Raw genomic sequence first — 26928 nt, forward strand, 5'->3', positions numbered from 1 at the left:
GGCCCCGCCATTCAAAGGCAAGGCCTGGTGGGGGAACCCTGGCCTCATGCCCACTCTGGATTGTTTTTCTCAAAGTGAGAGGCCACAGCTCCCTGGACAGATTCTGATTGTGGCCCAGCAGCCCTCTTTCACCCCAGCTTCTGCCTAGACCCGAAGCCAGCCCCGTCGTCTCCTCAGGAGACCTTTGCATTGCCAATCTCTGGCAGCACTACCCCACGAATGCCCTGCTTCTCCCGTCCCTGGAGAGGCTCACCTCTCAGCTGGCTACAGACTCTTCTGAGAGGTGTTCCTGTAGTCACATGTACCCCTTCTCCAATTGTCTGAAGCCACAGGCCTGCTCGCAGACACACAGGATCTCAGGGCTTCCCAGGAACCCCTGGCTGCTTCCTCCAGGAGGGCCTCCTGCTTTCCCAGGTGAAAGAGATCAGCGATCCTTCTGCCAGCTGCCTCACCCTGTCCTTTTCAGCTGAAGGCCCTCTGGAAGGGAAACACTGTGGGGCACGTGCCTCCTCCACAGACCTCCTGGAGGCGGAAGGCCAGGCTGATAGTGAGTGCCAGGAACAAACTGATGGCTGCAGCTGGCCTGGACTTCTCCTGCCCCTCCCACCTCTCTCGTGGGAATTCTAGTTAACCCTGCCTGCCAGCCTACACCAGGCAGGGGGCTCAGGCTCAGTGCCCCGCCTCCCTACTTGCCTATGTAGCTGGGGAAAGAAACTGTGAGGGAGATGATGGACAAGCCCCACCTAAGTGGGGTTCTATGGGTGGAGAAGGCAGGCATCAGGAAAGGGAAGCAACCCGACTCCTGAATAAACGCCTGTCTAAGGGTATCTAGAGTCTGTCTTGTGACGGGGTGGGAGGCAAAGAGGGATCAATTTGTCCCCCACCAACCTATGGTAGCATAGTAGTTACAAATCGGGCTGTGAACTGCAAGGTCAGCAGTTCGAAACTACCAGCTGTTCTGCAGGAGAAAGATGAGGCTTTCTGCTCCCGTAAAGATTTGCAGCCTCACAAACCCTGTTCAGGGTCCCTATGAGTAGGAACCGACTCCACGGCACATAACCACCAACCTATGGTAACCAGTCCTTCACACCTCCACTCCCAAACACACAACAAATTATACACTTTGTATCATTACAATGATCGCAATCCCTTCCATGTACCACATGTTAATAGTATTTACCACTGTTCACACTTATAGTCCTGTCTTCCACGCCGTTCATCTTTCCTGTGCCAATCGCCCTCTTGTTGTACGTTGCCATCACTCAAGTTAACATGTGCCTACCCTCTATTCCCAAGGGAGAAAGATGAGGCTTGCTGCTCCCTCTGAGATTTAAAGCCTCAGAAACCCACTACAGAGTCACTGTAAGTTTGACTCTCCCCGTCACTTTAACCACCACCACCAGTGAATAAATTTCCCTCCCCTTCCACTCCTGGTAACCATCAGAGTATTTCTTTTAGCAAGAAAACCTTACCTTTTCACAACAGCAGTCTCATACAATACTTGTCCTTTTGTGATTGTCTAATTTCACTTAGTATAATGTCCTCCAGGCTCATTCTTATGAGGTATTTCACAAGCATCATTATTCTTCAATATTGCATAGTGTTCCGCTGTATGTATGTATCAAAGTTGAACTATTCTTCTGTTGATGCATTTAGGCTGTCTCCATCTTGCTATAGTGAATAGCACTGCAATGAACATGGGACAGACCCACCTCTTAAGGGTACCTACCATTCCCTTCCTTTCTATAAATTGTCCCCATCTCCAAATCTTCAGGCCTCCTTCACTTTCCTCTTTATACCCAGGAGCAGGTGTGGGGGTGGGGTGGAGGTCGAGGAGGTGTAGGGCTGACTCTCCCAGCTTCAGAAGTCACCACTTGGGTAGAAGCACACTCCAGTCTCAGAATCAAGATATGGCATACCACTGCTTCACAGAGATGTCCCTGCCCAGGCCATCTGGGAGACAAAAGTCAGAAATGAATCTCAGGCACAACTGTGCCAAACCCTGATGATTGAAGAGTTTGGAGAAAGGGCTCTGGAGTTGTAGCCCTCCCCAGGGGAGCAGAGCAGACTTGTCCAGGAGTGCTGCGGGGCAGGAAAGCACAAATGCAGCAGGGTGGAAGGAGCAATGATGGAGAGGCTTGGGACCAAGGTGGGGAGAGGTACAGCAAACTGTCTCCAGGCAAAGTATGAAGGTGAGCAGCTAAAGAAGAAACCAAATCAGGCCAGATCTGTGTCCTGGTAACCAAGATGGCCACTTCCCTATCTCCTCACCCCAACCGGTGTGGAATTTAGTTCCTTGATCAACAATGGGCCTAGCAAAGATGAATTAGCCAAGGTTGAGACATTTCTAATGAAACACTGGTAGCACAGTAGTGGTTACAAGTCAGGCTGCTAACCTCAAGGTCAGCAGTTCGAAACTTCCAGCTGTTACTCAGGAGAAAGATGGGACTTTCTGCTCCCGTAAACAGTTACAGCCTCAGAAACTTTATACAAGGTCACTATGAGTCAGAACCAACTCCACAGTACACAACCTGGACCACCACTACCACCGCTAGTTTTAAAAGGCCATGACATTGTGATAGAAATTAACATTTACATAAACAAAATATTCAATATGGCCTGCAACTATAAAATGAATGTAGTAGGACAGCAAGAAGGCTTGTGTACATTTGACACCTGATCATTTTTCTCCAGATAAGGGCCAACAAGTCACAACAGTGCAATCAATAGGTAGAGGATAAAAACCCACACCAAACAGGTCCGGAAAATACTAACCAGGACGAGAGAGCAATATTGTAGGGTTTGTTTTCATCACCTGGAGCGTGTGGGGTTTCCACAGGTGTGAGATCTTGACCTGTTGCGTGAATGCCATTTATTTTGACAGTGCCGCTTGTGCTTTTGGTGTGATATTTATTACTGCATAACTGAAGGTCATGAAGAATTACCTGTGTTCTAATAGTTTTAACTCTTAAATCTAGGTCTTTGATTCAATTTGAGTGACACTTTTATGTGTTGCAAGGTAGAAGTCCAACTTCATTCTTGTGCTTGTGAATACCCAGTTGTCTTTACACCCTTTGCTCAAAGGAGTCCCATTTAATTTGATTCCCTTGTCAAAATCAATTAGACATAAATGAAAAGATTTGTTTTTAGATCCTCAGTTCTATTCTACTGATCCATGTCTATCCTATGTCAGTACCATGCTGTTTTGATTACTGTAGCTTTGTAATAAGTTTTTAAATTTGCAAGTATGGGTTAGTTCTCCTTTTTCAAGATTGTCTTGGCTAGTCTGGGTTCCTCAGATCTCCATTTGAATTTTAGGACCAGTTTGTTAGTTTCTACAAAGAAGTCAGCTGGGATTTTTATAGAGATTGCATTGACTCTGCCATCCTAACAATATTGTCTTCTAATCCATGAATATGGGATGTCTTTCTACTTGTTGTTATTGTTAGGTGCTATTGAGTCGGTTACTGACTCATAGCAACAACCCTAAGCACAACAGAACAAACCACCGCCAGGGTCTGCACCAACCTTGCAATCGTTGCTATGCTTGAGCCCATCGCTTCCACACTGTGCCAACCCATCTTGTTGGGGGTCTTCCTCTTTTTCTCCGATCCGCCCCCTTACCAAACATGGTGTCCTTCTCCAGTGACTGGTCCCTCCTGATAATCTGTCGGAAGTATCAGAGATGAAGTCTGGCCATCCTGGCTTCAAAGGAGCACTCTGGCTGTACTTCTTCCAACACAGACCTGTTTGTGTTTTGGTAGTCCATGGTACTTTCAATATTCTCTTTCAATACCATAACTCAAATATCAATTCTTCTAAGGTCTTCCTTATTCAGTGTCCAACTTCCGCATGCTTATGAGGTTATTGAAAATACCATGGCTTGAGTCAGGAGCACCATAACTCTCAAACTTACATCTTTGCTCTTCAACACCTCTACTTACTTAGGATATGCCTTAAATTCTTCCAAGGAGCTCTGGAGGCATAGTTGTTATGAGTCAGGCTGCTAAACTCAAGCTCAGCAGTTTGAACTACCAGCCGTTGCATGGGAGAAAGATGAGGCTTTCTGCTCCGGTAAAGATTTGCAACTTCGGATATCCGGCTCCACAGCATACCACCACCACCACCATTTATTTCTCCCAGCAATGTTTTCAGTTTTTAGAGTATGATTTTTGCAATTCTTTTAAGTATTTTTTTGATGTTTTAAATGAAATTTTTTAAATTTCATTTTTTGTTCTCTGATACTTTATAGAAATTCAACTAATATTTCAAATTGATCTTCTATCCTGCAACCTTGCTGAACTCATAGATTATAATTTTTTTTATTTTTCAGCACTTTGTTTAGAATTTTGTCTATACAATGTAGATCATGTCATTTGCAAGTTTTGCTTTTCATTTTTTCAGACCAGATGCTTTTTTTCCCCCCCTAAAAAATTCTATACTTTTCCTTGAGTGCAATGTTGATTGGAAGTAGTGAAGCAAACATTCCTTGTTTTTTATTTTAGTGGGAGCATCCAGTCTTTTGCCATGAAATACGATGTTAGCTGTGTTTTTCTTTTTCGTAGATGCTTTTTATCAGGTTAACGTCCTTCTATCCCTACTTGAATGTTTTTATGTTAAAGGGGTGAATTTAAAATAAAAAAAACTTACTGTGAATTGAATGAAAGTATGCAGATCAGTCCCACATTCAACAAATCATACACTACATGTCATTATAGTGATTGCAATCCCGTCCATGTACCATCAGTTAACAGTATTTACCTCTAGTCACATTAACTATTAATCTTCCACTACCTTCATCTTTCCTGTGCTGACCTCCCTCTTGTTATATATTGCCTTCCCAATCACCCAAGTTAACATGTGTCTACCCTCTACCCAATAATTTTCCCTTCCTTCCTACTCCTGGTGACCATTATAGAATGTTCCTTTTGGCAAGAAAACTTTTAGCTTTTTACAACAGTGGTCACATACAAAAATTGTCCTTTAGTGATGGACTAATTTCAGTCAGCATAATGTCCTCCAGGTACATCTATGTTATGAGGGGTTTCACAGGATTCGTTATTCTTTAACACTGTGTATATGTTATTGAAAAAGTGAATTTTGTCAAATGATCTTGTGTCATTTGACATAATCGTGTGTTTTGCCCATTATTAAGGGTGTTAAACCTTGACATCAGATTTTAAACCAGTCTTGTATTGTCGGGGGGAGATGGTCACTCCATTTTGGGGCCTCAATTTTCTCTAGTTCTCCAAGAGGTCGTATGTGATGGCCCCTGGGGAGAGCAAGACCTGTGGAGGTCCAGCCCCAACTTTCCTGATTTGGGAGTAGGTTCTCCCTGCTTCTTCAAAGCAGAAGCCCCTGTGGCCAGCCATGAGGAAACCAGCCACAAGAGAGAACCTATCCAAGACCAGAAGCCAGAACCTCTTTGAAAACGCAATTAACAGGTCATGGTGTCCCACACCAGTCAGGCTAGGTATGACAAATGGCCAGGGAGGGGATGTGAGAGACTGAGAAGCGGGCTAGCACTCCAAGGCCTTGAGGATCAGAGCGGGGCGGAGTCTTTCCAGCATAATGCCACTGCCACATGGCTCCCAGTCATCTGGGGACTGGCACAGCGACAGGGCTACTGCAGGGGCTCAGCAAAGGCCAGCACAGCCACACTCGGCTTCAGCTCAACACTGACCAAAAGGCTGTCTTCATGGACTACTTGTTGCTGGCATATTTTCAAATTCAGAAAATCACCCAATATTTCCCCCCAAGTCTGATCTAAGGGAAGCCCAGATGCTTACCTCCGGTCCTGTGACTTTACAGCCCCTCTCACACGAACACGACGCGCCAGACGGACTCTGTGGATGGTTTTTTGAAGCTCACAAAGAGAAGAGCCTTCCCACAAAATTCCAAATCACCACAGAACATTTATTTGAGAGAAAAGGAATCCGATCTTATGATAAATTTTTAAACTGAGTAGAACCAGAGACACTGATCGACATGACTGCTGGGTGCTCATGACGACCACGCAGGGAACCAGATCCCTCATGTGTAGGGTCACCGTTAAAAGGACGAGCATTAGACGAGGGGGGACACACTCTGAACAGTTACATGATTTCCCATTCAAAGAGAGTGCTGCTCTCCTATCAGAAAAGTAGTGTTGAGAAAAATGGAGGCAGAACCTAGCCTCCTAGCACAAGCCTGGACACGATGTGGCCATGTGAGAGGGCCCACGCCCTATTTACAAAGCAGGAGTAAGGCTACCAGGCTAAGGGGCAGGATAGACGCTGGGCAGACTTGGGTATGAGTAGGGAGGTGAGGGTGGAGGTTCCGATCTAACCCTGTTCGTCTTTCCCTTTCTAACTGGGGCATCCACCAGCTGTCCTCCAGGCCCTGTACCAGGCAGACTTAGCTAATCTGGGAAGGGGAATCAGACCCGATTCCTCAATCTCACCTCACTTTCTGTAGGTATAATCGCGATCCAATCCACTGGGTGCAGTGCCACCCCCATCCCGCCCCCACCTCTGGACAGACACATGGCAAATATGGAAAGTGAAGCCCGGCTGGGCTAGAGCACATCTAGGTGTTGTTGGGTTGGAGTCATTTTATCTTGCAGGTGCCCCGAGATGAGCAGGTCTCACCCACGTAGCCAGCCTGAGACAGCACGGTTTTTGTTTTGTTTTACGAGTGATTCAGATTACTCGAGGGCAAAGCATGATCCTGATGACACCCGGCGGAAAAGCAGGCTGGAGCCACGGAAGAGCTGGCCCTGGTGTGGAAGGAACAGTGGGGTCGGTGAAAGGGGAGATGCTCCAAGACCCTGGAGTAGGTGGGGCTGTGGGCTTATACCCCTGGAGGGCAAGATTCGAATCTGTCTGGTATCATAAAGCTCCTCAATGTCCAGTTTCCTATTCAGTAGGAAATCCTCAAGAGGAGGCTCACTGGCCTTATGGCTTCAGAGCCCGAGTAGTCTGGGTGCAGCCAACTACATGGAGAGGGGCAGGGATGGGATGTATGGTGAAATGGCCAGAGTTAATGGGAAGAACTGAGATTGTCTCTTGCCTCCCATCCACCTGCTTCTTAACCTTGAGGCCAGTGAGCCTTGGGGTACCTTCCCAGGCCACTGCCTCATTAGACTACAAGTCGAGCCACAGTCAGAAAAGGACAAGGATCAGTCCATGACCAGCCCTGATCCCTGACCACTGGACCTGAGCGCTCCCACCAGCAGGAGAGTGCTGTGGGATAGAACTCAAGAGCCCTAAGACTGGCACCTTTGTTCGGCTTACCATATGCCCAGTTCAATCCCTAGGCTCTCCTGGGCCCCTAGGATGTCCTATAGGGGCGTGAGTCAGTCTCCAACATGCCTACTACCCTAACAACCCAGAGAATTGCACTGAACTAGTCTCAGACCTTGCACTTTCAGCCTCTGTTACTTTGGTGATAGGAAGTTCTTCGGTTTAATCACCTACTACATGGGCCAATAAGGAGCTCTGGTAACGTAGTGGTTACGAATCGGGCTGCAAACCGCAAGGTCAGCAGTTTGAAACTACCAGCTGTTCCTTCGGAGAAAGATAGGCTTTCTGCTTCCGTAAAGATGTACAGCCTCAGAAACCCTGTACAGGGTCGTTATGAGTCAGAACAGACTCCATGGCACATAACCACCACCATCATATGGGCCAACATATCTTTATATTATCTTAAGTGTTTAAGACTCAGAGTAAAAAAGGAGACCCTGTCTAATGCATAATGTTTAAGAAAGCTCAGCTTTAACTACCTCAAACCCTTTCTGAAATAAGCTAAGTTGAACACTCCGTTGCCTTATGAGACCTCATTCTCTGCTCACCCCACTCACCCCATTTATAGACTCCACAACCCTTTACCTTCTATACACTGAGACTCCACAAACCACTTCATCTGACCAATGTAGTGGGAAAACTATGAAGGCCCCCTCCCTCCAGAGCTTGCTTACCTGCATGCTCAGATACTTCCAGCAGTGGATCCAGGACTTGAACACTGGGGAGTAAGGGGGCATTCCGGCCTGTAGCCTGCCCAGGAAGAAGAGTACGCATCAGACCCAGAGGACTGTGGGTGACGGATCAGCCACAAGGCAAAGGAGGCCTCAAGAAGGAATGGCTTGGAGCTGCCACCACATCCTAAAACCAAAAATTCACCCCAAAGGGGCTAGTATATCCCAGAGAAGCCCACACACAGACTGAGATGGAGAGGGACCAAACTCTGGAAGGGTTCGGCTGGTGCCCTAGAGACCTTGCAGGATGCCAAGTGAGGGGAGGGGCACACCTACCCACAGTTGTTCACAGCCATGAGATCACCAACTAGCAGGAAGGGGTAGGTCAGCATGCTGACTGCAATCTGAAAGCAGAGGTCAGAGTTCAGCTGAGTCTCACCTCCCACTAGCCCCCCATTGGAGCCCAAGGAGCAGGGACTCACTGTACCAACACCCTACATTTAGGCTTGCCTCCACCCACCACCAAAGCATGCCTCCCAAGCCCCACCCAGGCCAACAGGGCAGTGGAAAGGGAAGCTGGCTCCACTTACTCCCATCACAAACTTGGTATAGCTCCGGATGGCCAGGGCCTGGCTGAACTGAAGGGACAGAAAGGAAGACTTGTTTTCCACAGGCCCCTGGGGATGAAGACTCTAGATGTGCGGTCCTAGCCCTGTCCTGCACTCCAGATTGGCCTCACAGCTCAGTTCCGCTCAGTTCCACACACACGCACACCTGCGCTCCTTTACAGGGCCTAGCAGTCAGTGCCTTAACAGACCAGGCAGCAGATACCGGGATAGAGGGGACCTCTGGGACCCAGGTGGTGATGGTTAGGTAGGGACGTGAGGAGACCAGGTAAACAGGGTCACTGGCTGTTGGACTGCATGTAACCCCAGAGGACAGGGGGTGAGGGGGCTCTAGGGCTTGGCTGGTGTCTGTCTTAATCAATGCCCAGTGCTTACACATATACCCCCTAGTTACCCAGAGGACAGAATCCTGGCCCTGTGGTCAAGGCAAGCAGAAACTCAGGGCTTTCTGCCCTCCCCCACCGCTCCAAGCTCTCTCCCCTTCAGACACCAACTCCTGAAATTCTGCTTTGCCCAGGAGACAGTCCTGACGAGTACAGGTGACCGCCCCAGGGGAGGCGTGCTCAGCTCTCTGCCTGAGCAGCTCTGGCAAGCCACGCAGCCCCATCTTAAGCTGCACACAGAAAAGCACTTGAAAAATGCTTTCAATAAAGCTGTTGACTGCTTAGTGCTGACGGCAGTGCAGCAGCCCCTGGGCAAACACCTGCCCACCCACACCAGAGGAAACCAATCAGTTGTAGTTACTACCCTTCCCCCTTACCGCCCCACCCCCACCCGTCTCAGCCTTGCTCTGGGAGCAAAGGTAACAACTCACCATCCCCAAGGCTCCCTGGAAAGGACCGAACCCAGGGCATGTGCTACCTAATGGCTGATGAAGCGGGAGCCACTGAAATCTGCTTACATGGCAGGCCAGGAAGTCGCCTTCCTAAGCAAGCTAGGTACTCACAGTTGTCTGGAAAGCAGAGGTTCTCAGCTGGTGGGGAGCGTTCTACCACAGAGATTCAGGCCCAGACACCCTCCTCCCTCCTCATCATGCACATCTGGGGCACAGACACAGACACGCGGACAATGAAAGCCCCCTAGCTGATTCTGACACACAGGTCCCCAGACCCCTCACCTAGCCTCCTGGGGTTGACCACCACCTCTGAAACTGTCTAGCTACCAGGAATCCTCCAGCCCATGACTGCTCCTTAACCCCATCCTGGTCCCCAATGTCTTTCTTCAACAAGTGCCTTTTAGATGGACTTGTGCCCTCCCTGTGCCTGACCCAACCTGTGGAAAGGTCCCTGTGGACTAGGCTGTGCAGACATGGAATGTCTACTTCCTGTTGTTGCTAGGTGCCATCGAGTCATAGCAACCTTATACACAACAAAATGAAACATTGCCTGGTCCTGTGTCTACTTCCTACAGACTATTTGAAAAAACTGAAGAGGTGAAAAACGCTGGCCTCAATCCTGCCAAGTTCCAGCAGAGGGGCTGTGTTAAAAGTTTAGCCTTTAAAGTCAGGGGCCTCACTTTCTATTCTGTGAAACTGGGACATTCTACCTGCCTGATTCCTGTCACCAGGAGCACTGGGTGGTGCAGTGGGTTAAGCACTGGGCTGCTAACTGAAAGACCAGCAGTTCACACCCACTAGCTCCTCTGCCAGAGAAAGATGTGGCAGCCAGCTTTCATAAAGACTTACAGCCTTGAAAACCTTATGGTTTGGGGTTAAAAAACTGTCCTACAGAGTTGCTATGAACTGGAATCTACTTGGTGGCAGTGGGTTTGGTTTATTCCCTTCACCAGAAAATCTGGTGGCTCAGTGGTTAAGCACTGGGCTGCTAATAGAAAGGTTAGTGGTTCAAACCCACCAGCTGCTTCTTGGGAGAATGATGTGGCCCTCTGCTTCCATAGAGACTGAAAGCACTGGAAACGCTATGGGGGCAGTTCTCCTCTGTCGTATGTACAGGCTGCTATGAGTCAGAGTCAACTCGATGGCAGTTGGTTTGGTTTTCATTCCCTTCACCACCAAGATGCTACAAGGATCAATTACCACTGTGTTCAAAAAAAGCTTTGGGAAAGCATGCCAACATCCAACAAAGGAAACGGCATTACAGTCATGAGCTGGTCCATCTCCTGATGGCTAGCTGGGTCACACCGTCTTAAACTAGTCTCGGACTGGCTGGGGTCTGCTTTAGTTCTAAAACTGCTCAGAGGCAGGCATTCTCCCAGGTCTGGTTGTTGTTGTTAAGTGCCCTTGAGTCAGTTCTGACTCATAGCGATTCTGTATTGGGTTTCTGAGGAGTGCATGGTGGGATTGAACCTCCAATCTGTGGTTAGCAGTCCACTGCTTATCCTACAGAGCCATGCCAGTATCCCAAGTCTGGTTAGCAGTCTGGAATCTCATCTTTCCTGTTCTGTCTCCCGAGGCAAAGCTAACTTTTTCTTCTCAGACCACTCCCAGACCCTGCAGCTCAGCATTCCAGAGGCCTCAAATCTCTGCCCCAGACCCTGGGCGTCAGCAGAACATGGAAATATGGACAAGTCCTTGTTCCAACCAACCTGGGAACCTGGATTCTGGTCGTTTCCCAGCCCCCCTGGGGTGTCACTCACGCTGTCATCCACCAGGTAGGCATTGATGAAATGGGCCAGCAGGTTACAGCCCCACAAGAAAACCACATCTCCCAGGAGGTGAGGGATTAAGCCACTAAAAAAACAAGGTGAGCAAAGTGAGCAGGCAAGGGAGTGGGGAACACTACCTGGGGGTGCCACATGTAGGTTACAAGCTGGGCCAGTCGAAGTTCCATAACTCAGCAGACCCAAGGATGGAAGCCTTTATGTCACGTGGGTAGCTCTTATCCATACCTGAAAGGTATAGGGTTCCTTCTCCCATGGGGAGGTGGTATCTGCCACTTCTGAGACCACAGATTAGTTTATGGCAGTTTTTGAACCCCAAACCAAACCCCAGAATCTGGACAATTAATGTTGCCAAATCTGGGGTAGTCAAATGTAGATTGAATGAATGCCTACGTACTAGCAGTCTTCCCCGGCCTCTTTATCTGACCACCTCTCATGAAGCAACCTTTGCTCACAGCATGTCTTCCCCTCACCTCTGCAGTGTTCCATTGAGGACATCCATGCAAGTGCTGGCAAGGAAGGCAGAATATTAAAGAGGTGGTCTTTAGAATGAATACTCAATGAACCATATGCCCCTTCCCACTATTGTAAAATAGACATTTAAGTATGATAGAAATGTATATTGGGAATTATGATTACAGAAAGCTTATAACCTTGTCTTCAGCCTATAACTAACTAAAAGAAGAATTAGCATTTGCTCAGGGAAATTGGTTTCTTGTTAAGCCTTTGTGGAATATGGGGCCTTACGTGGAATCCTGAGCTCCACCCAGAACCTTCTGAGGTGGAACATTCCCACTTGAAAAGACATGCAGACCAACCCGGAATGGCTAGAAGAGAAGACACTTCTTGAAAGAAAGACCAGCGGTGGGGAAAAAACAGCAGACTGTTTGGCTATGACAATATCAAGCAAGCTATTGACCTTGGAGCCATCAAGGCAAGAAGAGTCAGGCCATCAGGGAAAACCCCCTTTTAAGACTGAAACTCGAGTATGCTCACTGGTGACCAGTCTGGTCTACTTGTGAGCAGAAGTAGGGGGAATGCAGCAATGAAGACATGGGCTGAGTTTGGCCATGTTCTATTGACACCTGTTGACCTTGAGATGAGAGAGAAGAGGAAGGGCTGGCTGGTCTGAAGTTTAGGGAGACGTGTGAACTCCCAAGCCCCACTGAATAGTCTTCCTCTTTCTCAGATGGATCTGGTAAAAGGGGATGGTGATAGGATTTTATGAGTCGATTGTAACTGTTAGCATGATTAACCATGATTATCACAAATGTAATTGTAAAAGATATGTAATTAAAAGGGGGAGTAGTTAATCTTTCATTTCAGAAACAGAGGACCCCAGGACCATCAAGAAGGAAGAGCACGAGTGGAGTGTGAGATCCAACCAAGAAAAGCAGTGCCAGCCGAGACAGTGGCAGAGGCAATGGCATGGAGAGACAGAGCAGCTGAGGACTCTAGGCCCGTGGACTGAGAAAGGCTATGTGCTTGTGAGCAGGAGGCTGGCTAGTAAAGTGTGCCCTTTGGATGTTTAAAATAAATACATACTTTAAGTTTTGTATGTGTACCTCAAATATTTTTGCTTTGTTCATTTGTGAAAAATAAGATATAAAAGATAAGTCACAGGGTGTAACTTTTGGTAGTTTGATGATGCATGGAGAGGATTGTAATCATCGCAATGAAATGAAATAAGATAAGGATGAATGTAAAGCTGGTATTCTCCCATGTAAACTCACATAATTCACAATAAAATAAAATAAAAAAAAGAAGAGAAGCCACAGGGTGGGAGCAGGGTAACTGTTGTCACAGAGAGAGGATTGTAATCATTAAGATGAAATAAAATATATGATTGGTTGAAAGTTAAAAAAACAAAACAAAAAACCCCACATGGAAGGTTCCCCAGAATACAGCACTGAAGGCCAGGGCTGGTCCAAAGAGTGGTTACCATTTGCAGCCTGTGTTTACTTGCTTGTTTAGGTGTGGAGTGCCTTGGAAAGATCCTGAGAAGACACTAGCTGTCTCCTGGGAGTGGGATGTGTAATTCTTTTTGCCTTCTGAGAAAATCTTAATATTCTTTTTGCCTTCTGAGAAAATCTTAATATAAAATGTTTGAGAAGTTCAAAAAGACTGTGAATATCCATCATGTTGTGATGGCTATTAGTAAAATGAACCTCCACGAGTACATTCCCAATCCTGTGGCTTCCACCTGTGTGCTTTTAACATGTACATGTATCCTGTCTCAAAAGCCCGGGGCGGGGAGGAACCCAGTGGATGAGCATCTGCTATGTGAGACTCCTAGTAACACCCAGAGTAGAATTGCATCGTGTATAAAATACCAGAAGTGGTGAGCTGTAATGTTTTCAGGTCTGATATACTAGATACAGGCACATGGGTAAATATTCTTACGTATTTGTATATGTAAAGAGGCCTGGGGTTAATGGTTAAGCACCCTGTTGGTGGTTTGAACCCACCCAAGGGTTTTGTGGGAGAAAAGATCTGGTAATCTGCTCCCGTAAAGATTGTTGCTGTTAGGTGCCACAGAGTCAGTACCAACTCATAGCAACCCTATGCATAACAGAACGAAACACTGCCCGTCCAGGGCCAACCTCACAATTGTTGTCATGCTTGAGACCACTGATGCTGCCACTTGGCCAATCCATCTTGCTGAGGGTCTTCCTCTTTTTCTCTGACCTTCTACCTTACCAAACATGATATCTTTCTCCAGTGACTGGTCCCTCCTGACAATATGTCTGAAGTATGAGAGACAAAATCTGGCCATCCTGGCTTCCAAGAAGCACTCTAGCTGCACTTCTTCCAATATAGATCTATTTGTTCTTTAGGTAGCCCATGGCACTTTTAATATTCTCCAACACCTTAACTCAAATGCATCAATTCTTCTACAGTCTTCCTTACTCACTGTCCAACTTTTGCCTCACAGGCTAGGAAAACACTATGGGACAGTTCTACTCTGGTTTTTAGGGTTGATATGAGGAATTAGTTTGATGGCACACAACAACAACATTGGGTCATGATAGGTCCTTGGATGGTCCAAACAATTTGTACTTTGTACTTGAATACTAGCCTACAAGTTTGTGGTTCAAACCCATCCAGCACCTTCTTGGGAGAAAGATCTAATAATCTGTTCCTGAAAAGATTATAGCCTAGAAAACCAGAGGAGGCAGCTCTACTCTGTCACACTGGGTCACTCACTAAGAGTTGAAATCAACTCTCTGGTACCTAAAAAAGATTTATGTACACATATAGTATGTGTGTGTGTACATGTATATGAATTAGGGCTTTCTAACCTTGGTATCATTGATATTTGGGGACAGATATGTCACTGTTGCAGTGGCTGTCCTGTGCACTGAAGAATGTTTAGTTAGCAGCATCCTTGGTTTCTACCCAACAGATGCCAGCAGTTACTTCTCATCCTGAGTTGTGACAATTGAAACCATCTCCAGGCACTACCAAATGTCCCCTGTGGGGCAACATCACCTCTCACTGAAAATTACTACACACACACACTCACGTAGTATTTCTCGGTTAAATAAGGCATCCATCGTACATAAAAACATCTGACAAACTGTAAAACCACAATATATATATATATGTGGAGCTCAATGTCTAGCATACCCCTAGCATATTACCACGCAATGTCACATTCTAGACCAGAGAAAAGGCAAAACAAAAAGCAAAAACACCCCACACTTTGTCAGACTCAGCTTCTGGGCTCTATTCAGACACAGAAATCTAAACACAGTCCTCTGAGAATAAGCATCCTTTAGACTAGAGACAACCAGGAGTGTGGGGCCTGTGGCCACTGGAAGACCATGTGCTCTATCAATGGGAGCAAACCCTTGTCCCCAGCCCATGGCTATTCTGCAGAAACACATGCCCAGCAGTTCTGACTTTGCAAGAAAAGTCAGAAGTATGGATTTTTGTGGGAAATATCTGAAATGTTAAATGTTAACAAAAAGTTGTCAGAAACATGAAGAGCCTGGAGGTGACCTGTGGGTTGTCAACGATCAGTGCTCAGTTAAGAACACATATATTCAGCCCTTATTTATTAGTAAAATCAGAGGTTCTACAGTAACCCGCTCCTGAAGACCAGCCCCACAGCTATCCCACCCTGGATGGAATAGGCTGGGCCTGGCAAAGCAGGTCAGTCCATCTTCTGGTGTCCTTTTTAGGAGGGCCATGACCCTAATGTTCTGGACCTGGGACATGCGTGGAGCAACGTGAGCTGATGAGCAGCTGTGGTTAGTCTGAAGCCAGCAGTTACAGCCTAAGAGGCTGACATTGCACCTACTAGGAGAGCCAGGCCCCATGGCTGAGTGTGGGGCTATAGACTCACGTACACGAAGAATCCAAGCAGCCCTTCCTCTTTGAAAATCTTCCCAATGGAACTCAGCACACCGCTGCAAAGATAGGAACACAAGGTCAGCACAAGGTCACCTGAAGCAGAGCCCACCACCCCACTCAGAGTGCCCCATCATCCCCTCCAGTCCTGGTCAGGATGAGGAGGGGAGATTCAGTGACCAGGAAGAGCCTACATGGAGAAGAACAGAGAGCTCTTGCTTGGGGTGAGAGGGAGTCTACACAGTTCTTGGAGACTGGGGGAAACTCAAGAAGCCAAGGGACAGAAGGTCTAGCAGTTCTCCACCATTGTTTTCTGTCATAGGAAGGAACCTTCCCATAGGGGCTACTGCACAGGAAGCAGGCCTTCTCTGGCCTAGCTGAAGCACTCATCTGTGGCTAAACCACCTTCCAGCTGCAGAGAAGCTTGGGTGTCGGCAGTGAAAAGGAAAAGGGGTGATGAGTGGAAACACCATGTTCCGAGTGGGCAGAAGAGCGCAAGCCTCTGTGGCACACAGCCCTGGAATCAGGCCTCCCAGAGGAGCCTGGGAAATGGTGGCTGGCCTTCCCAGCAGGGAGCTGGCAGCCAGGCCACTGCAGCCTGCGAGAGACCAGAGGAGAGGCTGTGCTGTCATAGGTGTGAAATGCAAAGGGGGCTCAACAGCATCCTCTGTGACTTGCAGCTAGAAATGTCAATTGGCCTGGTCCGAATGGAAGCCAGTCTAGGTGATGAGTCAGTTGAGGACAGAGCGAGTGGGTGTAAAGTTGCAAGGTCCTGGGATACCCTGATCCTGCCAGGCCCCACCAGCCATCTTCCCCAAATCAGTGGCTCAGTCTGTCGGAGCTCTGAGCCAGCTTGTTGCTTCCAAGTAACATCACATTTCAGACCGAGGGACTGGGCCAATTCCCCATTCAAGCCACTGCTGTTTGTGCCTACAGCACAGAGCAGAGCTGCCCCAGACTATCTCATTTTTCTCCCATCAGGCAGCTGGTGGGTTCAATCTGCACAGCACCAGCTGAGTTTGAGGGTGGGGAGTGTGCACAGGACAGCTGCAGAAAACCATTCAACTGAACCCAGGAGATGAGACTCAGAGATGAAGGGTGACAGAGGTGTGTCCTCTCAACACATGACTCCAAGACCCACCACCTGTCCTCCCCAGAGCCTGAGACGCACGTATGCCCCAAAGCACCCAGCTCAGTGCTGGCCACAGCAGATCCCAGGGGAGTATTTGGTAAAGAGCTGAAGGGATGGAGCCCTGAGCCCAAGTGGTTGGCAGCCTCTCAGCAGAGGACAGAAAGGTCCATGTCAGGCTGGAGTCACGAGGAGGGCATGGCCTAGGGGATGCAAGAGGGAGCGCAGCCTCATTCCAAAATCACCCTGAGAGGCAGGGTTGGCTCTGGTGCCAGGAATCCTAAGCCAAGACCCCAATCACCACTCAACCACACAGGGTGGCCCCTGACAAGAGATGGGACAAAGAAAATACCACATTCTTCTGAAGCGAGATAAGCTGAGTGGTCACATCACAGCAAGGTCAAGAAAGGAGCCAGGACCAGTCCCAGTATGGCCCGTCCTGGCCTACTCTGAATGAGAACCAGCCCCCTGCTGTCTACCCCAAGAGAAATTACCCACCTGTACTTGGCTTCCCGTCCCACAAACTGGACCATGCAGCGCATTGAGATGACTGAGGGGAAAGAAAACAACACAAAGGTGATGTGGTCGGACAAAGTCCAAGACACCCAGTCACGGGAAGCTCGGCCCAGAGAGGCCACTGCACAGACGAAACACTTGAATGCTAAGATTCTCTGTCATATCCACAACCACAATGGTCCTTTTCTTCTGCCTGCAAAGAGTTCAGGTTCTCTTTGGGATGGAAGTCCTGGTAAATCTTTTCTCAGGATGGTTCCAATGGACTACCCTCAACCCCACTGCTCAGAACCCTACTGTGTGCATCGACAGACCCTGACCCCATCCCACCATACTCAGGCCTCAGACACAGTCTCCCATGGGTGCTCACCATGCAGGGGGTGGGCCAGCATGCGGGACACACACTGCATCATCATCTCGTAGGAGGTCTGGAAGAGAGCAGAGAGGGGAGTCGGTCAGGTCTATGGCATTCATGGGCAGCTGCAAGCTCTTATGACGGAAAAGTTGAAATCCCACATGGCGTCAGTCTGCCAAGGATGGTATTACCTCATTGTCCATGCCCAGTCCCTTCCACCTGGAGTGCTGTTGGGGCCTGGGCTAAGCGACTGAGAAGGCATTCTGGGCTTCTCTGCAGTGTCTAAACTGCAGCTCTTCCACAGGGACCCACAAGGACCCATGCATAAGGACCCAGCTCTGTTACTCTTCAATGACCAACCTGACTTGGGGGTTAGACAGCATTAAACTTCCTGTCACTACTTCCTGTCACTACCTGGATACCCACCTCCTTCACTACTTTCTTCAGAGAAGTCTTCATGTCATCTTTGTTGGAAACTTGCTCCATCTCATCTGGAGGGAAAACCTGAGGTACACAAAAGAAGCTAAAAGCAGAGTTCAACTAAGCTTCATACAGAGAACTCTTCAGGGAAGGGGAGAGCAGAAACCAACTCCTGAGTCAATCACTACATGGTGTCCTAACAGTGAGGAGAGGGGAGAACTGGGGGGTTTGCTTTCCAAAGTGAGGAGACTTGGGGTTTGGACACAAGGGTTGGCACCCCAACAAGTCTGGGAAGGGAGAATGAGGACCAGTGCCCACAGGCTGCCTCCAGTAGGTGGTGAGGGGCTGGGAGGACTGGGGCAGCTGCTTGGCTCACCTTCTTCATACTGCCTCGGGTCACAGTGGAGAGGGCGTTGGACATCAGCCTGGGGCTCAGGCCTCGGAACAGTCCTATCTTTCCATCTACTTGCACAATGTACTTAGCTATAAGAAAGCAGAGGCGGTAGCATCATGTCCAGCCCAAGTGTTCTATCTCCTGTATTGATCCACACCCACACCAGGTACAGCTTGTCCCATGAGTAAATGCTTATTTCAGGCAAGGATATGTGCATTCGTCCAGAGCCCCAACACCAATTGGGAACCCCAGATGTCCTCTTTACCTCCAATTTCTTTTTTATAAAGCCTTCAAAACATTTTTCTGAGTGTATGTGTTTTCTCTCTTATTTATTTTCTTCAAGCTTTTGTATTGTGAATTGAGTGAAAGTTTATAAGAGCAGATCAGTTTTCCATCAACAATTCATACACATTTTGTTGCACGGCATTAATAGCAATCCCCACTACGCAGCGTTACTTATCCCACAGCCTCCCTGTGTCTCCCTTCTCCTCCTTCCCCAGCCCTTCTGAACTTTGTCCTGGGGTTAATGTTCCCCTTTTCATCTCAAATGGCTGATTAGCATATAAGGTACCTCCCTCATACTACTATTCCCCTTACAGATCTATTGTTTAGCTGAAAATTAATCCACAGGGTGTACTCAGTTCCAGACCTGAAAGAAAACTAAGAGCCATTGTGTCTTACGGGTTTCAACAGTCTCTAGCCAACCAATAAGCCTGGTCTTTTTAGGATTTTGACTTTTACTCTCTATTTCCCACCCACCCCCATTCTATCCAGGACCTTCTCATGTGCTCCTTTTCAGAGCACTTGGTGGTGGTAGCTGGGCACCATCTAGTGCTTTTGGTCTCAGAGTCGGGGTGACTACATTTACGTGGTCTATTAGACCACTGGACCAGTTGTTGAGACATGTTTTTGGCAGACAAGTTAATATATATATATATATATATATATATTTTTTTTTTTTCATCTTTGAAAATTCTACTTGATAAATGGCTACAGGTGGGTTCTAACTGCCAACCATATGGTTAGCTGTTGAATGCTTAATCACTGCCACCAGTGCTCCTTGTCTGTTTTCTTGTTCATTAGAATCTTAGACAGGTCATCTTTTTAAATGTTTCATTGTTTTGTTTAATATCAACTTATTAGCCATATCAAAAAGAAGCAATGTATTGTTATAAAGCTGCAGACCCAGACGTAGGGCTGTTATCTAGGGCACGGTGGCATGGCCCATGGCCTGGCCACCACCAGAATGTGGGCACCCCTGAGCAGTTTCCATTAGTCACCCAAGTTTCCTCAATCAGCCACGGGAGTTCATTCAGCAAGTTAAAACTAATGCCATAAAAGCGAAGCTAGCAAAACATTTTCTCAGACAATGTGCTCCCCTGTCAGACTCAGAATATGGGTCTCTAGCACCAACCAGTGGCAGGAACTAGCAAACATGTCTCTTTCTTAGCAACATGTCCAACCTGGGAGGGTAATTGTCACTGCTTTCACAGGACTTTGAGAGCACCTGCTACCTATAGATTTGGTTTCCTGAGAATGGAGTAGGGGTAGAAAGAGAGGTGGAGGGGAGGAGAGGGACCGTTGGCCTTGTGGCAGTGCACCCTGCTTCCCAGGGTGAAATGGTAGAAGGAAGCTCTATGCTGGGGGAGGGGCATCCTAGTCACCCAGAAGGTGTAGCAGCAAAAGAGAGAGCTTGTGGGGAGAAAGCCGCACAGTGCCATTGTGACCACAACACTGAACTTCTTTCTGCCCTCAATAAGCCCTCCAGCCTGGCTTCCCACAATGCCAGTGTTATCTCTGTATGTTCACTTCATTGTACAGGGAAGGGGCACTTTTCTAATTCTGTGACTTCCCTCGCCTACATTGAAAATTTGTAAAAAATCAAATCAAATACAAATACATTTCCCACAAAATGGCATGGTCTAACTCCAGACTCAACAATACAGGGGTAAAACTGAAAAGAAATCTGATTCAGTCAATAGTTAATATGTAAAGCTTAAAAAAAAAAAAAAGATTTTTTTTAAAAGGGACACAGTAGTGAAGTGAAGCCTCCCAAAGGCAATTTTCAGTGAACATTCTGAACTGACCAAAAGATAAGAACAGGGGTTGGGAAACACAAGGCGGTCACCTGGAACTGGCCCTAGTCAGAAACAAAGAATATAGCTGAGACCCTTACCTCATTCTGAGGGGGTTGGAAGAGGGGAAAAAATAGTGGGTGTCTTGATTAGTGCTGCTAGAACTTCAATCCCACAAGTGGGTGGCTTGGCTTTAACAAACAGAAATTTATTTTCTCACAGTTTGTGAGGCTAGAAGGGTGAATTCAGGGTCCAACTCTAGGGGAAGACGTTTCTTGTCTCTTCTGAGCTTCTCCTCCTGGGCAGCCTTCGTGGGGCTCGAAGCCTCTCTTCCCCCATGTCTGCTCTTATATATCTCAGGAGACTGACTCACGGACACACTTTACACTAACCCTACACCTCATTCACATGACAAAGACAATACATCTCCAATGGGATTATTATGACCACAGGCATGCTGTGGTTGTTGAGTGCCCTCAAGTTGGTTCCAACTCATAGCAACTCTGTATAAAGTTTCTGAGGAATGGCTGGTAGGTTTGAACCACTGACCTTGTGGTTAGTAGTCCAGTGCTTATCCTACAGCATCACACCAGGAGATTTCATGACCAAAGGCATAGAGTTTAGGATTTATAACACACTTTGTTGGGGAGGAGGCACAATTCAATCCATAACAGTGGGCATGAAAAGGACTTGGTCATCTGGCACTCGGAGAGCAGCAGAGGCCAAAGGGTGGGCTCCTGGGGGAGAGAGCTCAAGGCCAGCAGTGAGCTGCTAGAGCAGGCAGCTGGATGAGGGGCTTAGGCAGACCTGACTGTCCTTTGCTGACAAGAAAAGCCCAATCAGAGCAGTCAGGTGCTCTAAGTGCCGGCAGCCTGCCAGGGGCAAACCAGGAGGGGGTGGGGTAAGGTGGGGGCAAGAGGGCAGGTACCCCAACTCCTGGTGCAGTGTCTTCACTTTCACTACTAACTGTTCTAGAACCAGATGCTGGAGAGGCCAGAGTGAGTAGGCACCACTGCCTTGGGATACAGAGGAAACAGGACGAAAGAAGAAGCCAGGGTCGTGGGGGAGACAAGCCTCCTGCTATAGCATCAGAACATAAAAGCTGGGCCCGGGGCATAACTGCTCAGAGGACAAAAGGAAAGCTACCCCACCCCTGCTTTTAGACACAACTTGGGGGAGACATGGACCTGTCCTAGATGAACCCCTCTAGCAGGGGTCCCCCCTCCTGTGACCTGGGCTGGCAGCTGTAGGTGGAGGAGTTGGGCCAGAACTGTATTGTTCACTTGCTCCACCTTAACACCCTGCTGCCTCTGGCCACTCGTAAATTCCCTTTTCCACCCCAGCTCTGACTTGGAGTGCCACACTGACCAGCCGTGTCCCTACACTAGCCGCACTGCTACCCACTGGACACTTCTTTTACATTCGTGAAGGCTTTCCTGCCTGGGATGAGCACTCACCGTAGGTAAAGAAGCTGGGCAGGTACAGGACCTTTCTCCCCAAGACATTGGTCCCAATGGTGGGGGGCATGGGCTCATGACCCACCTTCAGAAAGAACAAATACAAAAGGAACGTCAGATTCCAATGCTGCTTCTGCCTCATGCTTTCCACTTTCCCAGGCCTCGAGCTCTTCTCCCACAAACTCAAATACCATCCCGCTACTGTTTGCCCCTCAAAACACATCAAAAATGTCCTCAGTTTATAGCAGTTGGCAGAGCCCTGGCGTGGTGCTGCGGGTTAAGCGCTGGACTACAAAGTCAGTTTGAACCACGAAGGTTGGCAGTTCAAGCTAGCTCACCCAGCCACTCCTTGAAAACCCCATACAGGGTCGTTATGAGTCGGAACCGACTCGACAGCACTCAACAGCAACACTGCAGTTAGCATCCTGTCATCACCCAGTGAAAAGAATCCTAGTCCCAGGTACTACCCAACCATGATCCAAGTTACTCCTGTTCCTCAACATTTTTACCTTCAAATCCCAGATCGTCTGAGTTCAGAATCTCTCATTTTTATGTACCCCAAGCCTTCTCTCTGGTCTCAAAAGAAACCTTAATTCATTCTCATCTCTGATTATATACTTCATTCCAATGGAGTTCTCAAATGTGGCAACACGAAAACATGTATGCCACTCCCAAACCTCAGATAGCTCCAGCTCTAAGGTAACCCATTCCAAAGCTCATCCCAAACTCAATTCTTACTGAGCCCACTGCAGACACCTCCAAGACATGTCCTTCCCATGTACAGGAATAATCAACGATATTACCCCAGATCCCAGGTGCTCTTCAACTGTATCCTAATCTCAGCCATCACACATGACAGAGACTAGGATACAGTTGTGATGACTGGCACACCCTTCCCGCCTGTTGCTGCAGAGCTACTCAACAAGTATGTCTTGGAAGAAGTACAACCTGAGTGCTCCTTAGCCTCGAGAAGGGTTGAGATTTCTTTTGAACAAACTTTGGACACATCACCAGGAAGGTCAGTCCATGGAGAAGGACATTGTGCATGGGAAAGTAGAGGGCCAGTGAACAGAGGTTAACCTTCAATACAATGGGCTGCCACGGTGGTTACAAGCATCGCAAGAATGGAGGATGGTACACGGCCAGGATTTCATTCTGTATTACAAAGGGTTCTATGAGACAGAACCCACTTGAAAGTACCTAAGAAAAACATGAAATTTCTTGCTGTACATTTGCTGATTATAACTAAAATGGTCAACAGGTAATGACCACAACATCCATGTCTATGTGGAGAGAGAGAGGGCTCTCTGGAGGGCTGAGACTGTTTGTTAAGCTGCCAATGAATGGAGAGAGAGATACTCACTCCCTGCCGCCACACAGGAAGTGAGGTGTCCTGGAGACCAGTGTTGAGGTGGGGAGTAGGAAGACCCCTCCTTTGGCAGGGGGCCAGGACACCAGGCCTATGCCCTTAAAGCAGGCCAATGGGGCCTGCAGGCGTGGAAGGGACGGAAACAGCAGGGTTAGGAAGTCCTGCCTCATAAATTGGACTAAGTGTGCTTTTAGTGTTTTCCTGACTCAAGTTCCTTTCTTTTCCTCCTTGCTGTTATTGTTAAGTGCTGTTGAGTAGATTCCAGCTCATATCGACCCTCTACAGGGTTTCCAAGGAGTAGCTAGCTGGTGGGTGGTTTGCAGTCCAGTGTTGATCCTACAGTGCTACACAAGGAATCAAGTGATTTTCAAAGTTCAGGTGGTCCCAGTGTAGATGTGATTCAGAATTAACTACCTGACAGATTAACCTAACACACAAACAAACAAAAAACAGAACAAATCAGATGCTAACTCATGGCGAACCTATATGTTTCACAGCAGAACTGTGCATCACTAGGCATCGAAAGTTGTGACTTTTTTGGAAGTAGATTACCCGCCAGGCCTTTCTTCTGAGTACCTATAAGCAGTTAAGTGCTTCACTGTTTGCGCCACTGAGAGCCACATGACAGGTTACAGATTGTAAATTAAGAAAAACTCTTTGTGTGATGGGAAATTTCTTTTTAAAAACAACAACAAAAAACCCCTACAACTTCTAGTCCAGAAGTTGAAGGAGAAAGGGGACAAAGGATTGGTGGAAAGACTGTCCCAGGCAGTTAGCCTTCCCCTCCTAGACCTTTTTATTTGTGAGTTAAATGCAGGAAAGTTCTGAGTTTAAGTTCTGTTTTCTTAAATATCAGCAGTGTTCCAATAAGGAATCCTAGTGGTATGGTGGTTAACGCACTGGGCCGCTACCTGAAAAGGTGGTGGTTTAAGCCTAGCAGGTGCTCTTTAGGAGAAAAAAGAGGCTGTCTGCTCCCGTAAAGATGAAAAGATTTACAGTCTCAGAAAACCTAAGGAATCAACTCAATGGCAGTGGGTGGGCTCCCTTTATGCCCTCCACTCCAAGTGAGAACTCTGGCTTGTTTGCTGTCTTACCCAGTCTCCATTCAGGAGCCCATGAATGCCAGTCTCACCCTGAAATCTGCAATGCCTCACAAACCTGTGGCTCTTAAATCTATTTTCTTAGCTTCCAACCTGGGCTATCCAAAGGTACACTGGTCATACCTCACCCTTTCCTTTTGCCTCCAAGTTTTAAATATTTGTTCCCAAACTATGCTCAATTTCATCCCCAATCTGTCAACCCAGCCCTAACTACAGCCAAGTAGTCCCTGGGTGACACAAATGGTTAATGAACTTGGTTGCTAACCAAAAGGTTGCTGGTTCAACTACACCCGAGGGGTCTGGAAAGATAGGCCTGGTGATCTACTTCCAAAAAAAAAAATCAGAATGGAATGCAGGATGACTAGTTTAATAGCACTTTCCTGGGGTGGTGCTATAAAGTCAGCACTGGACTGGGAACCACAAGGTCGGCAGTTCAAATCCACCAGCTGCTCCTCAGACACCCCATACAGCATCGCTATGTGTCAGAGCAAAACTCAACAGCCCTTAACAACAACAGTTTAATCACAGCCAAATTTGAGGCTCTATTCAGATACATGCAGTCCCAGCTCATCATCCTCAAGTCTCCCAATTCCCCAAACCTAATACCCATGAGAGCCTTGATCTGAGGCACTTCTTAATCACTTAATCTCAACAACCCCTAAATCTGTCACTCCATTCTCTCCATTCCCAAACTGTGATCGACCTTTTTTTACAAAATGATATTCTGATCCCCATGTTACTCCCATTAAGATTTCACCATTAAATCTGGCACAGTTAGCAAGGTTCAAATCTGATAGTCCATTTCTGTCCCCTCCAATGGGCTCACCCTTCCTTACACACACACCATTCTGTTCTCACCCTTCAGTCTCCCTCAGCCGCAATTCCTCTTTCCAAACCCCTCTTATTTCAAATTTCTTCTCAAATCTGTAAACCAAATCCACCACGGTCTAAACAATGAAGCCACTTTCCCATTTCCTGAACATTCCTTGTACTCCAGCCTCCTCCACTCCACACCCCCTCTTCTCATCTGCTGCACTAAACCCCAGCCCTCACCCAACTACAGCCTATCAGCCTTTCTGAAAAAGTCAGCTCTTCCTCAGCCATTTCCAAATCCCAATCACAATTAGCTTCTAGCCAAGCACCCTGATTCCCCTGCCTTAATCCCCCATTTCTTGTCATACCCCAAAACTATTACCTTTTCTCCCTTCCCAATTGTCAGATCCTAGATTCCAATTACTCCCAGTCTCAAGGCCCTCCATTCCAACTGCATCTCCAAATCTCTCAGTCCAAATCTAAGGAGAGTTAAATTCAAATCTCAAACTTCAATTCGTGGTTAAATCTCCCTCCGTATCAAGTGACACCTCCTATTCCACAGCATTTTCTACTGAAGAAATTCTAGGCGACATCTTCAGAATCAAGTGCATGACCTAAACAGCTCACCACCTCCAGTCTGAACTGTGCCCATCTCAGTCACACCCACCTAATTTTGCCAAATGCACTCCTTCTATCCCACCCTACCTCCACTTTCCTGCTCTCCCTTTCTCAAAGCAGCTAACTTCATCTGTAACTCACCACTGGCCACCACTAAATCCGCCAGGTTCCCCATTCACCCTCTCATTCCAGCGGCATCCCTATCTTAGTTTGTTTCTGCCAATCCTTACCTAGCCTACCACCTGTGACTCCACCACCCCGTCAGCCCTATTCCAACAGTCTCATACCCCTTCAGTTAGCAAGGTTCAACCCCACCCCACCCCCAGACTCCAACCGATTTCCATTTTCTCTTACGTGCATATACGTCATCCCCTATCCTATCTGCCCCCCAGCAAAAGCCTCGGCCACATTTTCCTCTCCAGACACATCCCTACAACTCCCCTCCCCCAATGCATCGCTGTATCAATCAGTTCACTTCCCCCAAAACGCGTCACCCCTCCCCACCCCCCCACCCCGCGTCGCGTCTCCTTCTTCCACCAAATCCGTTGTCGCCATCAAATCCAGAGACCCTGTCCCCTGCATAATGATAGCTTTCCTCTGCTAAATTCTTTGCCCCTTCGCACCACAAGTTATCACCATTAAATCTAATACACTTCGTCCTCTCCTCCCTCAAGTCAGATGGCCCTTCCAACGCCCCCCCCAAATTTCCAACCCTCTCCTCCACTCCTTTGTCTCCTAAAACGCTTTATATCCCCATCTCCTCTACACAATCTAGAGTGCCCTCTCTTCTCTACCCCAAACCTGATCTCCTCACCCCCTAAATCCTATGCCTTAGCCCCCAACCCCTCTCTCCCACCCCATTCACCCAAACTTCTCGTCCTTCCCCCAATGCTATTGGTCCCTCACTCTAAATCCATTGATTTCCCTTCCCTTCTACCTTAAATCCTACACCTCCGTCAGTCTCCCCAAATCACCACTCCTCTCTCTGGCCCCCAAGACCCGTTGCTCTTTCCACTCTCCAAATCTTTCACTCTAATTCTTTTTCCCTTTCCTGCACCCCAAAATCCGGCATCCAATCACCCCCCTCAAGCCTTCTCATCTCCTCCGCACCTTCCCCACCCCCCACCCCC

The 26928-nt window shown here is 47.7% G+C and overlaps 1 protein-coding gene across 2 annotated transcripts in view; it reads right to left on the reverse strand.

Moving 5' to 3' along the window:
• Positions 1–6685: 6685 nt before the first annotated feature.
• MTCH1 (mitochondrial carrier 1) overlaps positions 6686–26928 on the reverse strand; it is a 20779-nt gene continuing 536 nt past the window's right edge. The window contains exons 2-12 of one of the 2 annotated variants that reach the window (XM_006860418.1): positions 21899–21983; positions 18349–18455; positions 17979–18056; positions 17568–17625; positions 17183–17234; positions 15555–15614; positions 11176–11269; positions 8545–8592; positions 8291–8358; positions 7958–8033; positions 6686–6757 (exon numbers count right to left, since the gene is read on the reverse strand). In XM_006860418.1, coding sequence (XP_006860480.1) covers positions 6686–6757; positions 7958–8033; positions 8291–8358; positions 8545–8592; positions 11176–11269; positions 15555–15614; positions 17183–17234; positions 17568–17625; positions 17979–18056; positions 18349–18455; positions 21899–21983 — 798 coding nt within the window. Of the gene's footprint in view, positions 6758–7957; positions 8034–8290; positions 8359–8544; positions 8593–11124; positions 11270–15554; positions 15615–17182; positions 17235–17567; positions 17626–17978; positions 18057–18348; positions 18456–21898; positions 21984–26928 lie in introns of both variants that reach the window. The other variant, XM_006860417.1, reaches the window with a different exon arrangement.

The sequence above is a fragment of the Chrysochloris asiatica genome, unplaced genomic scaffold (assembly GCF_000296735.1).
Source record: "Chrysochloris asiatica unplaced genomic scaffold, ChrAsi1.0 scaffold00038, whole genome shotgun sequence".
Taxonomy (NCBI): Eukaryota; Metazoa; Chordata; class Mammalia; order Afrosoricida; family Chrysochloridae; genus Chrysochloris; species Chrysochloris asiatica.